This window comes from Rhinopithecus bieti, unplaced genomic scaffold (assembly GCF_001698545.2).
Source record: "Rhinopithecus bieti isolate Rb0 unplaced genomic scaffold, ASM169854v2 scaffold_25291, whole genome shotgun sequence".
NCBI classification, from domain to species: domain Eukaryota; kingdom Metazoa; phylum Chordata; class Mammalia; order Primates; family Cercopithecidae; genus Rhinopithecus; species Rhinopithecus bieti.
In genome coordinates, this window is record NW_016811667.1 from 689,193 (window position 1) to 702,451 (window position 13,259).

Sequence of the window (13,259 nt, forward strand, 5' to 3'; positions counted from 1 at the left end):
AAAAAAAAAAAAAAAAAAAAAAAAAGCCACACATGTGTAAACATGTGCACATGATTTCTGTGGATTTGCACACACTCATGAACTTCAGGGTTAAGAATCCCTGATTGGTGGATAACAAAAGCCACTGTTTTCTGGACAGCTGCTACGTGATTTCTGTGCAACTTCATGCCACTGCTGTTCTGTGATTGGTGGCCAGCCTGTATGGGGAGGACATGGAGTTCTCACACCTCTCAGCCTTATCAGGACTTGGCTGTGAGACCAAGACAGTCTGTGGTTGACCTCAAGGTGTCCTTGGCTGCCCCTCCTCCAGCTGCCACTCTCCAGCCCACTTCATTCCTTGATCCCAGCCAAGGTTGCTAAGAGTGGTGGCTCTGAAAAAAAAAAAAAAGAAAAAAGAAAAGGTGGCTCCTGTGGGCTCCTTCCTGTTGGTGGGAATTTGAAAGGAGGGTAGAATAGCTGAAAAAGGCCTCCAGCCACACACTGGAAGATACAGAGTTTAGTCCTAGCTCCTTCTTCTTGGAGCTATGTTTCTGTGTGAGTGACTTCATCCCTCTAAGCCAGTTTCCTCATATGGGAAACAAGGGTGGTAATCCTTTGCCCAGCCTGGGGGAGGTGTTATTGTGATAGGAAGTGGGAGGATGTTTTGTGCATTGAGAAAAGACATGTAAAAATGCGAGGGTGGGCCGGACAGGGCTCATGCCTGTAATTCCAGCACTTACATCCCAGCTGAGGCGGGTGGATCACAAGGTCAAGAGATGGAGACCATCCTGGCCAACATGGTGAAAACCCGTCTCTACTAAAAATGCAAAAATTAGCCGGGTGTGGTGGTGCGCACCTGTAGTCCCAGCTACTCAGGAGGCTGAGGCAGGAGAATTGCTTGAACCCAGGAGGCAGAGGTTGCAGTGAGCTGAGATCGCGCCACTGCACCCCAGCCTCTGTCTCAAAACAAACAAACAAAAAAAGCCAGGGTGACTCCACTGTGCTGGTAGCTCAGGCTTATTCCTTGGCTCTAAAACAAGCCTGATGCTATCGCTTTTCCTGAGTTTTGGGACAGATCCACTGATGACGTTTGAAAGAGTGGGGTCTAAAGTAGGTGCTCACTAAATATTAGTTTATGCTTTAAAAGAAGTAGTACTGCTGTGTTCAGGAGCTCCTGAAAGACAGAGGGCTGGCTGGGTTGGCACTCTCTAGTCTCTTAGAGCAAGTAAGGCTTAGCCATCACCTGTGGGGATGGGACTCCAGGGCTGCCAGCCTCCCTCTCTGTAGCAGGTTTTTGTTGAGCCTCCGTGGGGCTTGATGTTCAGGGAGAGTCATCTGGGAATGAAGCCTACATGGTGTTCTCAGGTACCTCTCGGTCCCCTTGGGGAGACCGATGGGATAATAAGATAAGGGCTAGGAGAGAGAGGCTGGCGTAGGGTGTAGAGAGGCCATGATTCTTCTGCAGAGAAGTGTGAGCATTGCTATAATCTTCAGTCATCAGCTCTCAGTGTGAAGAAAAGGGAGGCTATCCCACCTCCTACAAACAGAGGCCCCATCTGAGGTTGTCAGTATTGTCATTTATTTAGTGGCCCAGAACCTTCCTTTTTAAAGCACAGTATAAAACTAGAAGGAGGCTAGATTTGCAGTGCCTCACACCTGTAATCCCAACATTTTGGGAGGCCAAGGTGGGCAGATTGCCTGAGCTCAAGAGTTTGAGACCAGCCTGGGCAACATGGTGAAACCCCGTCTCTATAAAAAAAAAAAAAATACAAAAAATTAGCTGGGGCCAGGCACAGTGACTCATACGTGTAATCCCAACACTTCTGGAGGCAGAGGCGGGCAGTTAGGAGGCAGAGATGGGCAGATTCCTTGAGCCCAGGAGTTTGAGACCAGCCTGGGCAATATGGCAAAACCTCATCTCCACAAAAAAACACAAAATACTAGCCAGATGTGGTGGTGCACACCTGTAGTCCCAGATACTCGGGAGGCAAAGGTGGGAGGATCACCTGAGCTCAGGGAGGTCGAGGCTGCAGTGAGCCGTGATGATGTCACTGCACTTCAGCCTGGGTAAGAGAACAAGACCCTGTGTAATTAGAAAAAAAAAAAAAGACTAGAAGGAAATGCCCCCAGGATGTCATGTGAAGGATCGACATTTTCCTGCTGAGAAAACAGCAAGGGCCGGGCGCGGTGGCTCAAGCCTGTAATCCCAGCACTTTGGGAGGCCGAGACGGGCGGATCACGAGTCAGGAGATCGATACCATCCTGGCTAACATGGTGAAACCCCGTTCTACTAAAAATACAAAAAACTAGCCGGGGCGACGTGGCGGCGCCTGTAGTCCCAGCTTACTTGGGAGGCTGAGGCAGGAGAATGGCGTGAACCCGGGAGGCGGAGCTTGCAGTGAGCTGAAATCCGGCCACTGCCACTCCAGGCCTGGGGGCATGCAGAGCGAACTCCGTCTCAAAAAAAAAAAAAAAAAAAAAAGAAAACAGCAAGCCCTCATTGTAATACAGATGGCAACGCCTGATCCTGTCACCTGCATGGTACAGTTAAGTGTCACTTTGGGTTTTCATGATATAAAGTGACACTTTTTCTTCAGGGACTCTCTGTGTATTGAAATCCACTCAATGATGAGTCACATGACCACAAGCTTCTCAAGTAAAACAATTCAGGGCTAAATTTTGTAGATCAAAAGGACTCTGACAGCTTTAGGAGAAATCCATGAACTATCAGCCTGATTTTTTGCACTCAAGTGTGATTGTTGGTAGAGCCACCTGCCCTGACCCTGAGAATGGCATGTCTATGATCCTCACCATGATCTTAAATCACCATGTAAGACTCACCTTGAACTCAGCCTCTTTTCTGCTCACGTTCAACAGAAGGCCCTTCCAGGTGGGAGGAGAATGCTCAGTAGAGCCATATTAAGGGTAGACTTGGGTGACTTGAAATCCCTCTACACTTCCAGGCTTCCTGCCAAATCCTTGGCCTCATGTTGGAATTTTCTGGGAGCATGAGAATTCATTCCATAAAGCCAATCTGGTCTTAACATCGTTTGACATTGACGGTGATAATGCCAGGGATCAGGCTTTCTGAAGCACTTACTAAGCTTAGAAATCATCTGGCTATAGGCAGTCTCCCCATGGAGGAGACTGAAAGTTGTAAAACCTTAGCATGCCGAAGTCATTGTTTCTCCCACTACTCCAGCGTCTCCTCTACTCACAGACATCTCTGATTTTCTCACAACTTTGCATGTGTCCTCATGTTCTTCCTTTTCACCCAAGTATAGTCCCCCCAGTCAGCAGTCTGCATCTTTTCCTTTTTCAAAGACGAGAACCTGTCCGCAGTCAGTCAATAAGCAGGTTTTAACTGAGCACTTACTAATTGCCACAGCACATTTTGATGCCCTTCATCCCTACCTCATGGGCCTCACTCTCACTGATAGGATTTTAGGCTCTCTTGGCCTAAACTTTTTTATTATTATTTATTTTTGAGACAGAGTCTTGCTTTATTGCTGAGGCTGAAGTGTAGTGGCATGATCATGGCTTACTGCAGCTTCGAACTCCCAGGCTCAGGAGATCCTCCCGACTCAGCCTTCCAAGAGCTGGAACAACAGGCATGTGCCTGGCTAATTTTTTGATTTTTTGTAGTGATGGGGTCTCGCTATGTTACCCAGGTTGGTCTTGAACTCCTAGGTTCAAGGAATCTTCTTGCCTTAGCCTCCCAATGTGTTGAGAGGCATGAGCCATGGCACCCAGCCGGCTTAAACCTTTTTTGCCCCTAATCTTTTGAACTCTTGAATTACCATCTAGCACACTCCTTCCTCTGTGCTGAACTCCCCACTCACTCCCCCAACTTCCTGCTCATACCTTCAACCCTTTCCCTGCAATCTGGCACCCACCCCCACTGCCCTCCTGAAGTTGCTCCCTCAGAGTGTTCCTGTGACTTTTCTCTTGCCTAATCTAATGCCGCCTCCTCCTCTGCTTCAATTTCTAGGTTTTTTTTTTTTTTTTTTTTTTTTTGAGACATTTAACCACCCACTTCTTGGAGTTCTGTCTTTCCTGGTTCGCTGGTACCTTGTGTACTTTCCTGGTTCATCTCCTGTCCCTCGGATGACTTTGCATCCCTTTGGGGATTCTTTTGCCTTGCAGCTATAACTGTGGTGTCCTTCCATGCATGACTTTAGCGCTTCACTCTGCCCTTGCTTCTGTCCCCCGCTGAGCTCTGCCATCTCCCTGGCATCAGCCATCACTTTTGGGCTGATGCCTCCAAAGTTGTACTCCTGTCAGGGTGTCTCACCTGGGCCCCTCCAGGGGTCTCTAGGGCATTCCTACTTGAGTATCTTGCTGTCTTCTCAGAGTTACCATGGTCCAAATGGAAGCAGCCATTTCTCCCTTCCTTTCCCAACCCAATTCTAACTTCTCCTTGAATTAGGCCAGGCTCCCAGACTTGAAACCTTGGTACCATCTTTGAAGGAGGCAAGACAGGATGTGGTTCAGAGAGGACTGCTAGAGTCATGTGGACATTAGGCCACATCACAGCTTGGCCACGAGCTGGTTATGTGGCCCCAGGCAGGGTACTTTAACTTCTCTGTGTATTGATCCTTCAATTAAAAAAAAAAAAAAAAAAAAAAGAAGTGATAATAGTTTCTTCCTCACAGATCTTTGGGAGGATAAAATGAGAGAATGTATATGAAGAGTTTAGTGCATTGCTTGGCACATAATTAGCCCAGTAGTCCAGAGGCCCTCAAGCATTTATTTAAGCTGTTCCTGTGGAGCACCCTTCATTTCCTGTGGGTCGGTTGGCTTCTCTTCTGAGAGTCAGGCCTTGTCACCCTTGCATTCTCATTGCTGGCTCACTTGGTTTTCTGCCCACTAGACTGTAAGCTCCCTGAGGCTAAGATTCTGGAATGCTCACCTTCATGTCCACAAGGCAGAGCGCAATGTCTGCCCAATAAATAAATGTCATAGCTTGGAAGCCATATTCTATTAAGTAATTTTATAATCTGTAGATCATATCTGGTATCTTTATTAGTGGTCTATAACTTCCAATCTTGAACAAAAATAATCTATAATGTACACTTAGAAATGTACAGCTTCCTGAACACTTTGGCATAAGTTACCCTGATAACTCCTCTCACCACATTGCTGTGAGCTTGCTAATAGAAGTATTATCCCTGTTTTTGGATGGGAAAACTGAGGCACAGAAAAGTTAAGTGACTTCCTCAAGAGAAATCAAAAACTTTCAAGTAATGTTTAGCCCCCTCCTGTGATTCTACCTGTTCCTGAATTTCTAGAACAGTCAGAACTACTCAGATGACCAGAGTACGATGTGCATACCTCTCTGCAAAGCTCTGATCACACTGTTGGCAAGCCTTTTTTTTTTTTTTTTTTTTTTTTAGGACCAGATAATAAATATTTTAGACTTTGCAGGCCATATGGTTTCTGTCACAGCTACTCAGCTCAGCCGTAGTAGGGCAAAAGCATCCATAAATAATATGTAAGGGAATCGGCATGGTTATGTTCCAGTAAAACCAGCCCATGGGCCAAAGTTTGCTGACCCCTGCTCTAAGCAGAACTAATTCCAGTTGAGAATTAGCAGATACACTTCCCCCCAGCTAGCCTGTTCAGGAGTGTTTTGCTTTGCCGCTACCAAAAGAGCTTCAGCTAACAATTGCTTTTCATTTCCAGATCCTGTCTCAGAAAGAAGAGTGGGAGAGCAGGACTCAGCACCAACCCAGGAAAAACTCACCTCACCTGGCAGGGCTGCTGAAAAAAGAACAAAGGATGACAGTAGGCGGGTGGTGAAGAGCGCTCAGGACCTAAGCGATGTTTCCATGGATGAAGTGGGCATCCCACTCCGGGTACACTTAGAGGTCCTTCTTAGGCTTCTTCTTAAGCTGTGACAAGTGTACACCCTGAGTACATGTGAACCCCATCACACCATCATCTCTATAAGCCCCATGAGTGCCAGAGCCCCCAGGAGCTGTGCTCCAGATTTGGTGTACAACAGCTTTTCCCAAAGTGGGTGTTGGATGTTATAAGTCCTATGAATAAAGCATTTCGTGGTCAAGTAAATGTGAGGAAAAGCTGAGTGGGACCAAGTCAGAGAGATTTCTCTGCTATAGAACTTTTCAGAGGCTTTGAGTATGGAGTGTTCTAGGGACAATGTTATGGACAGTCTTCCTTCATTATTGTTCTGTGTGAAGCATGTTGAGAAATTCCTGGTCTAGGGTTAGACAATCCTGGGGAGAGTGGGAGGCCCAAGGTCCCTACTGACAGGTTCAGGAAGAAGATCTCCCTGGATGGGAGATCACGTGTCATCCCTAGTGAGTAGGGAACACTAAGGGAACCTCAGAATGGGTTCCACCAGCCATGCCTCCAGGACAGAGTAGGTCTCGTGGCATCCCTGACCCAGCTTTTCCCGGCAACACAGGCCTACCAGTCCTGCAGGCCCTAAGGAATTCCAGGGAACAGGCTCCAATGGACAAGAAACATTTAACATAAAGCTGGGCAACTTTTGGAACTGGATTCGGGTGAATTCCGTTCTTTTCCGTGTGTCTATCAGACCATTGCCTGCAATATGTTCCACTGTGAATTCCATTTAACAAATGTGTCCTTTTGGAGGAGGCCAATAGAAACCACAGTGGGCTAAGCCTCAAAATAACTCTTCTCTGGTCCTAAGCAGTAATACAGAAGGAGAGTTATTCCTAAGAGAAATCACAACTACCATTTGCTGAGTACATTATCTCATTTAAGCATCACTTACCCGAGTGAGTAATGGATACTAATATCATTTCCATCTTATAGATGAGGAAACAGGGACTCAGAGGGATTTGTTACTTATCCAAGATTGCACAGCTTGTGGGTGACAGAATGGTCTGTCTGACTCCTAAACCCTTACCCCCTAACCATCGTGTTGGATGGCCCTTCCACTCACCTTCTCATCAGCTCTGTGACTTTGGGCAGTTTGCTTTGTCATTCTGTATCTCATTTTCTCTTCTGTAAAGTGGGAGTGAAATTAGCCACCTATCTGTCACCTTCCTTGTTTTATTTTTATCTTAAAAAACAAACAAACAAACAAAAAACAGCCATTCCAACTTTGTGGTTAGGGTGAAAACTCTGGCAGTGGATGCCGTAATGAGTTATGTTTTAATGTATGCATTCTAAATCTGGCCCTATGCAAGGTGACTCGGATACGTTGCTATTGAATAGTCTAGAATGGGTGGTGGCACAGCATGGTGAGCAAATATCCTTTGTCTCTTATATTTCTAGGAGACTTTCCTTCAGTTTGGCACAGTCTATATACAGAGGGATTCTCTCTAAAAATAAAATTTAAAATATTTAAAAATGGATACCTTTCAAGTGTATCGTCATCCACTGTTTTCAAACTCTGTATCCTTTCAGCCAAATATTACTCTGTAGACTGAGGTTTGGGACCCTTGGTTTTCTCTTTCTAAAAAGTTTTGCCTTTTTAAAAAAGGTAAATGTGGCTGAGTTTTGAATTCAGATATCATTACTTTCCATTTTGATTTTGAAATCATAGGAGGTCTGAAATGTGTCAAGATATTCATTTAATTTTTCTCTTTGCCTTTATTTTTCTACAGAACACTGAGAGATCAAAAGACTGGTACAAGACTATGTTTAAACAGATCCACAAACTAAACAGAGGTACTGATTTTCATTTGTAGAAGCTGTGCTGTGCTATGTGGCAATACACTGTTTTATGGGCCTGAACTCACTTTGCTAGGATGCCAGAAGACTGGGTCCTGCAGTTGGACCTTATTAGGTACTGGTCTGCCTGAGCCCAGCCATGTACCTTCAGACCATAGGGAGGAGCACTTGTGTGCCTGCCTCAGAGTTGGAATTTGAGATCTGCTCTCAAATCCTCCCTCCCAGATGTGGAATGCAGCAGGCTGAGCCCAGCACTGTGCTTGTGCTCCAGCATCTGTCTGCCTGGGATGTGAGCAGCTCCATCTCCCACCTGCTTCCAGCTTTAGGTACATCTCCCTGTGTCAGCCCATGACTGCCTTGTGGGCAGAGTGAGTTGAGAACCCACCAAACTGGGAATTAAGAGCACTGTTCTCTGGCCGGGCGCAGTGGCTCAAGCCTGTAATCCCAGCACTTTGGGAGGCTGAGGCGGGTGGATCGCCTGAGGTTGGGAGTTCGAGACCAGTCTGACCAACATGGAGAAACCCTATCTCTACTGAAAATACAAAATTAGCCAGGCGTGGTGGCGCATGCCTGTAATCCCAGCTACTTGGAGACTGAGGCAGGAGAATCACTTGAACCCAGGAGGCGGAGGTTGCGGTGAGCCAAGATTGCGCCATTGCACTCCAGCCTAGGCAACAAGAGTGAAACTGTCTCAAAAAAAAAAAAAAAAAAAAAAAATGTTCTCACCTGGATTGAGTCCCCCAAGCACTCAGGTAACCTTGGACCAATCATGTACCTTTCTGTGTTTGTTCTGCTTCCCTTCCTCCAGAGGATGTCACAGGGTCTAAAGGGGAACACATTTGGCCTTGTGAAGTAGAATTTATAGTACGCCTCTCAGGCTGTGTTAATATGAACAACAATCTTCCCCAGCTGAGAGCCAGCTCTTGGCAGATAGCCCTGAGAGTCAGTCAGGAGCTGACACACCAGAGCCCGCTCAAGCTGAAAGAGTAGCGCTTCCAAATCAGATGCCGGCTGGGCAATCAGCAGGTGACCCAGCATGGAGAATCGCAGGCCAGTGCTTGGGCAGGACATGACCCTACCGGCTCCCATTGCTGCCTGTGCCACCAGTCAGCTGACAGGCGGGATGTACCTACACCATAGGAAGGGTACCACTCCTCCCACGGGCAGAGCATCCTGCCCTTCCCCTTACCCAAATCCAGTCTGGCTGTCTGGCGTGGATGACACATGAAGGCAAAGAGAAAGTGTTCTGGTCAGTGTTCCCACCTAGGCCCAATCTGTCTGATGAGCTGCAAACGCCAGCTAGCATCACTATTAATTAACTCCCTCTGGGTTCAAAGTGAACCTGGGTGTGCCCCTGTTCAAACTATTTCTCAGTATCGAAGTGCTCCAAATATTGAGGCGTTTAGCATTTCCAAGTCAAGAGTAAATCCACTGTGGTTGGGTGGATGAGCGTGGTCACAGTGGTGAAACTAAATGCTTGGATTTCTGTGATCAGATGGGGTCATCTCCACTCATCACTTCCTGAAGTCACTGCCCATTTCCTCTTGCAATCTGTGACTCTCTCACCTTTAGACCCTGCTTTGAAAGCCTAATTGCAGAGATATGAATGCATGTAAATGTGCAAAATATGTAATTTTGCCCCACAGGCAGCTTTGGTCTTCTCATGTTATAGTTCTTAATCTAAATTATAGGTGCTAAACAAAACTACCTGCCTTAATGGTAGGCAGAGGTATTTGAAAAATTAATGATCTACTTGTTTGCCGAATGTCCACAACACAAGCTTTGATTTAAAAAACATTTTAGGATAGCATGTTTATTACATATTATTTATTATCAACTTAATATTTCTTGCCTATCAAAAGTAAGAACCTGAAGCTTTATGTTAAATGTTTCTTGCCCATTGGAGCCTGTTCATGGGAATTCTTTGTCTAAGAAGAATAATGGTATTGTCTCTTTCAATGTGTCTCGGTAATTCAGGCAAAAGGACTGGATTTTTAAAAGCAGTTTGAATTTCTTTCATATCACTAGTGAAGCTTAGTATGTTCCAGAATTCAAGGAGCCTAACTTGTATGTGGATTCCTACTCGTTTATTCTCTCCATTTGTATCTTCCTCTATTCTCTCTCCCAAACCTGCTCCTCTGCCTAGACACTCCTGAAGAAAACCCTTATTTCCCTACGTACAAATTCCCTGAACTTCCTGAAATCCAGCAAACTTCTGAAGGTACCATAAACTTAGACAGCATATCTGTTGTCCGAGCTTTAAATTAATTCTTATAGTTCCATTGTAGGCATAAGATTTGGGCTTTTAGATTTTGTTTTCATAGTCGTTTTTGGCTGGTGAAAATTTTATTTCACTCATTTGCATGATGTGCTATGTTAAAATAACTAAATCCTTCCTAATTCATTAATCTATTTTTAAGTGTGATGCCCGTGTGCTTTAATAACACTAAAATAGGTAATCAGTCATTCAAAAGAGTCAATTGGGATTTGTCACTTCCTCTACTTCCTGGTGGATAGTTTCAAAATCCACTGCTTTTCTCTGCTACAGAGGACAATCCTTACACTCCCACCTACCAGTTTCCTGCATCTACTCCTAGTCCTAAGTCTGAAGGTAATTAAAGGAAAATTGTGTGCCTCTCTTTGTACTGGTGCTGCTACTTTCTTTTTTACCTTGGGGTTTTTTCTGGTGGCTAAGGGCTGCTTCTCAGTCATTTGCTTCCCTCTAACCTTGTGTTTTGTGGTGTTGTCTCACTCCTTGCTGACTGTATCACCGGTGTCTATCCACATGGTATTTTAGTCCTATTCCCCTAGGGTTTACATGATTAACAGGGTAGCCAGTGTTAGCTTAGTTATAATGCTTTGAACATGTGGGGCTCTGGTAAAAGCTGCCTTTACCCAACTACCCAAGGCTTTGTACCTGAGGTGGTCACCTGATGCTGGTGGTTGAGCAGTGAGTGACTCAGGGAAGCTGAGTCATTATAGTGGGTGGGCAGGAGGTAGATCGGCAACTGTCAACAGGAAAATTACCCGGTTCTCATGCCTGCAACGAACTCATTGCTGGGGCCCTCTTTTCATGGGCCCTCAGGGTATGTCTCTTTGGTAGGGAATTCCTAAAGAGGTATCCAGGTATAAGATTCAGTCATAGTGGGAGATGACATTTCTTGAAAATAAGGGTTTTAGCTAAGCTGGAAAACATTTTATGAAAGAGCTGGATGGGAATTTGTACCTGATGAAGACAGCCACATTTGTGTCTAAGAAATATTATTTTGGGGGCAAAAAGTCTAAGTGTCAAGGAAGTTTCTAAAATGTGAGTTAGGGGCAACATCTTAAGAATTATCCTAATAGCAGGGATTATCTGATCTTTGGATGAGTAACCCAGAAGAGGGTGAATAGATATGGTATGGAGGAGGAAGTTTTGTTAAATACTGTTCTAGGATGAGACGTTGAGTGCTCTGAACTTCATTCATTCAAGTAGTATTGAACGCTTGCTGTGTGCCAGGCACTGTCGTTGGAAGTCATGCCATGAATAGGACAGGTACCCTGTCCTCAGAAGTTCCCATCTGGCAGAGAGTTCAGCAAGGCCACTTCAGCTTACTGTGTCCAGTGTGGGGGCAGTTGTGACAGCATGTGTCCAGAATGCCACAGAAAACCTTGCCGGCACACAGTGGGTCCTCAGTAATACCTGGAAACACTGATGAGTGAAGGCTTTGGACTATGGAGCCAGAGTTCGTTCTTAGGGATGAATGCTGGTGCCACAATCTTGATACTTCTCTGCTCTAATCAGCTCAGCAGACCATCCCTCTCAGCCCTTCTCATCATTGATAAAGTTATTCATTTGATCATTCACCAAACTCTTATTGATCAGTCATATATGAGATGACGCACTGGGATGTGTTGGATACAGTTAAAATACCATAGTCCATTTTTGGTCTCTCATATGCCCTGGCAATTAGTTTCCAACCATTTCATGCCTGGGGCCTATTTTGAATGGAAAGAAAGGTCTACCAAATAAACCCAGACTTGCAGAACTAAAAGCTGATAATTTAATTCTGATCAGTGACTTCCTCAAGGCCAAGAAGAGTCTATTTGGTGTAGAGAGCCTAGTCTTTCTGTCTCATGGTACTGATTACCACACACAAGCATTGGTGAAAAAACAACTGACTGAGTTGAGTTAGGGAGTTCTTTTCAGAATAATTTTGACTGGTTGCAATTTTTGATTTGTGCTTCATTTGGACTTGTGAACCTAGCCAAACTCGTAAGATAAGAGTTTCGTTTAAGGCAAAAAGCACAGCACATGCAGAAGGCACAGTATCCCACGGGCACAGGCAAAGGAAGGCCCACTTGAAGAAGTCCTGTGGAGGGGAACAGTGGCTCCCATCGGACTGGAAGACTGCCTTAGGCCTGCCACAGGCAGCACCCACAGCTTCCACAGTCAGCTTGGCTGTTGGTCCAAAGACAAGGTTTCATGGCTGCACAGCCAGAGCTCCCGTGTCATCAGCCACCACACCTAGCAACCACTGCTGGCGATCATGTCTAATTTTTGGCATGCATCGAGTCCAGCATATGAAGGAACTGGATTTCTTTTGCATAGAGGCATAAACAGTAAGGGATGTCATGATAACTTGTCACATATAATTTAGAAGCAAACCTTACTACTTTTTAATTTTCAGAGACCGAAAGGAAGAAACAGTCTTAAAAAATAAAAAGGAAAAAATTAGATTGGACATTAAAAAATTAATAGCAAAGATGATTAGACTTTAACACAGTTTCTAAAAGACATCCTCCCTGGAGATCTTTTAAAATAGGGTAAATTCCATCTCACGCCCCCACTCCTGCCTAGATGACATATCCAGGCCTAGATCACTGATGTGTTCAATTAGATCAAGGCTTCTTACAAGTGAAGGAAACATTTGAGCTAGATCATTTTAAATAATCACAGGATTTTGGTTTTGAGGGTTTTTTGTTTTTTTTTTTTTAAACCATTTCAAGAGAGTCTCTGGATTTCTTAATCCTTGATTTGTTGTGTTCATGTTGTCTGTGAGCTCTGGCAGGGCCTCATCAGCCCTGTCCGTGGTGCTGCTCCAGCCCCATGCTGCCCAGTAGGTGGCCCTGCGCTCTGTGCACATCCGTCTTAACATAGGAAAGATGTATGCCTTTCAAAGAAAGGCATTCAAGACAGATTGGCACCGAGTGGAGGCTCTACCTATAGATGTTAGTATGCATTAAGAAACCACGTTACTGAGAAATCTGAGCCATCATTCCAGTCTCTCTCCTGGGGAGAAGTTTGTTTTTACCGCTGGGTTTTTTTTTTTGTTTGGTTTTAATTCAGAATTTGGAACTAGAATTATTTATGATAGACCTATCAAAGCCTAGCCTAAGGGCTGCCTTCCCTGTCTAAATTCTAGTTTTTTATACGGTATAAAACAGACATTTCTGAAGATCTCGAAGCTGATTCTCCTCAATAGTAAGCGACTGTGTGAAAGTTTGTTTATGCTGGCTTAGCAACCTTCTTTTCCCCAGCTACAGTGAAAAGCAAACTTCTGGCCAGACTTTTAGCCTATAAATAGAGTTATCATGTCTCAGTCAATGAGGGTTAAACTGTTCTTTTTTAA

General features: G+C 44.9%; 1 protein-coding gene across 50 annotated transcripts in view; it reads left to right on the forward strand.

Moving 5' to 3' along the window:
• Positions 1–13,259, forward strand: part of SORBS1 (sorbin and SH3 domain containing 1) — a 259,100-nt gene that overhangs the window by 159,820 nt on the left and 86,021 nt on the right. For 25 of the 50 annotated variants that reach the window (XM_017894526.1, XM_017894534.1, XM_017894551.1 and 22 more), the window contains 4 exons: positions 5,665–5,849; positions 7,581–7,644; positions 9,794–9,868; positions 10,196–10,258. In XM_017894526.1, coding sequence (XP_017750015.1) covers positions 5,665–5,849; positions 7,581–7,644; positions 9,794–9,868; positions 10,196–10,258 — 387 coding nt within the window. The remainder of the gene's footprint in view (positions 1–5,664; positions 5,850–7,580; positions 7,645–9,793; positions 9,869–10,195; positions 10,259–13,259) is intronic. The other 25 variants (XM_017894542.1, XM_017894545.1, XM_017894560.1 and 22 more) reach the window with 5 other exon arrangements.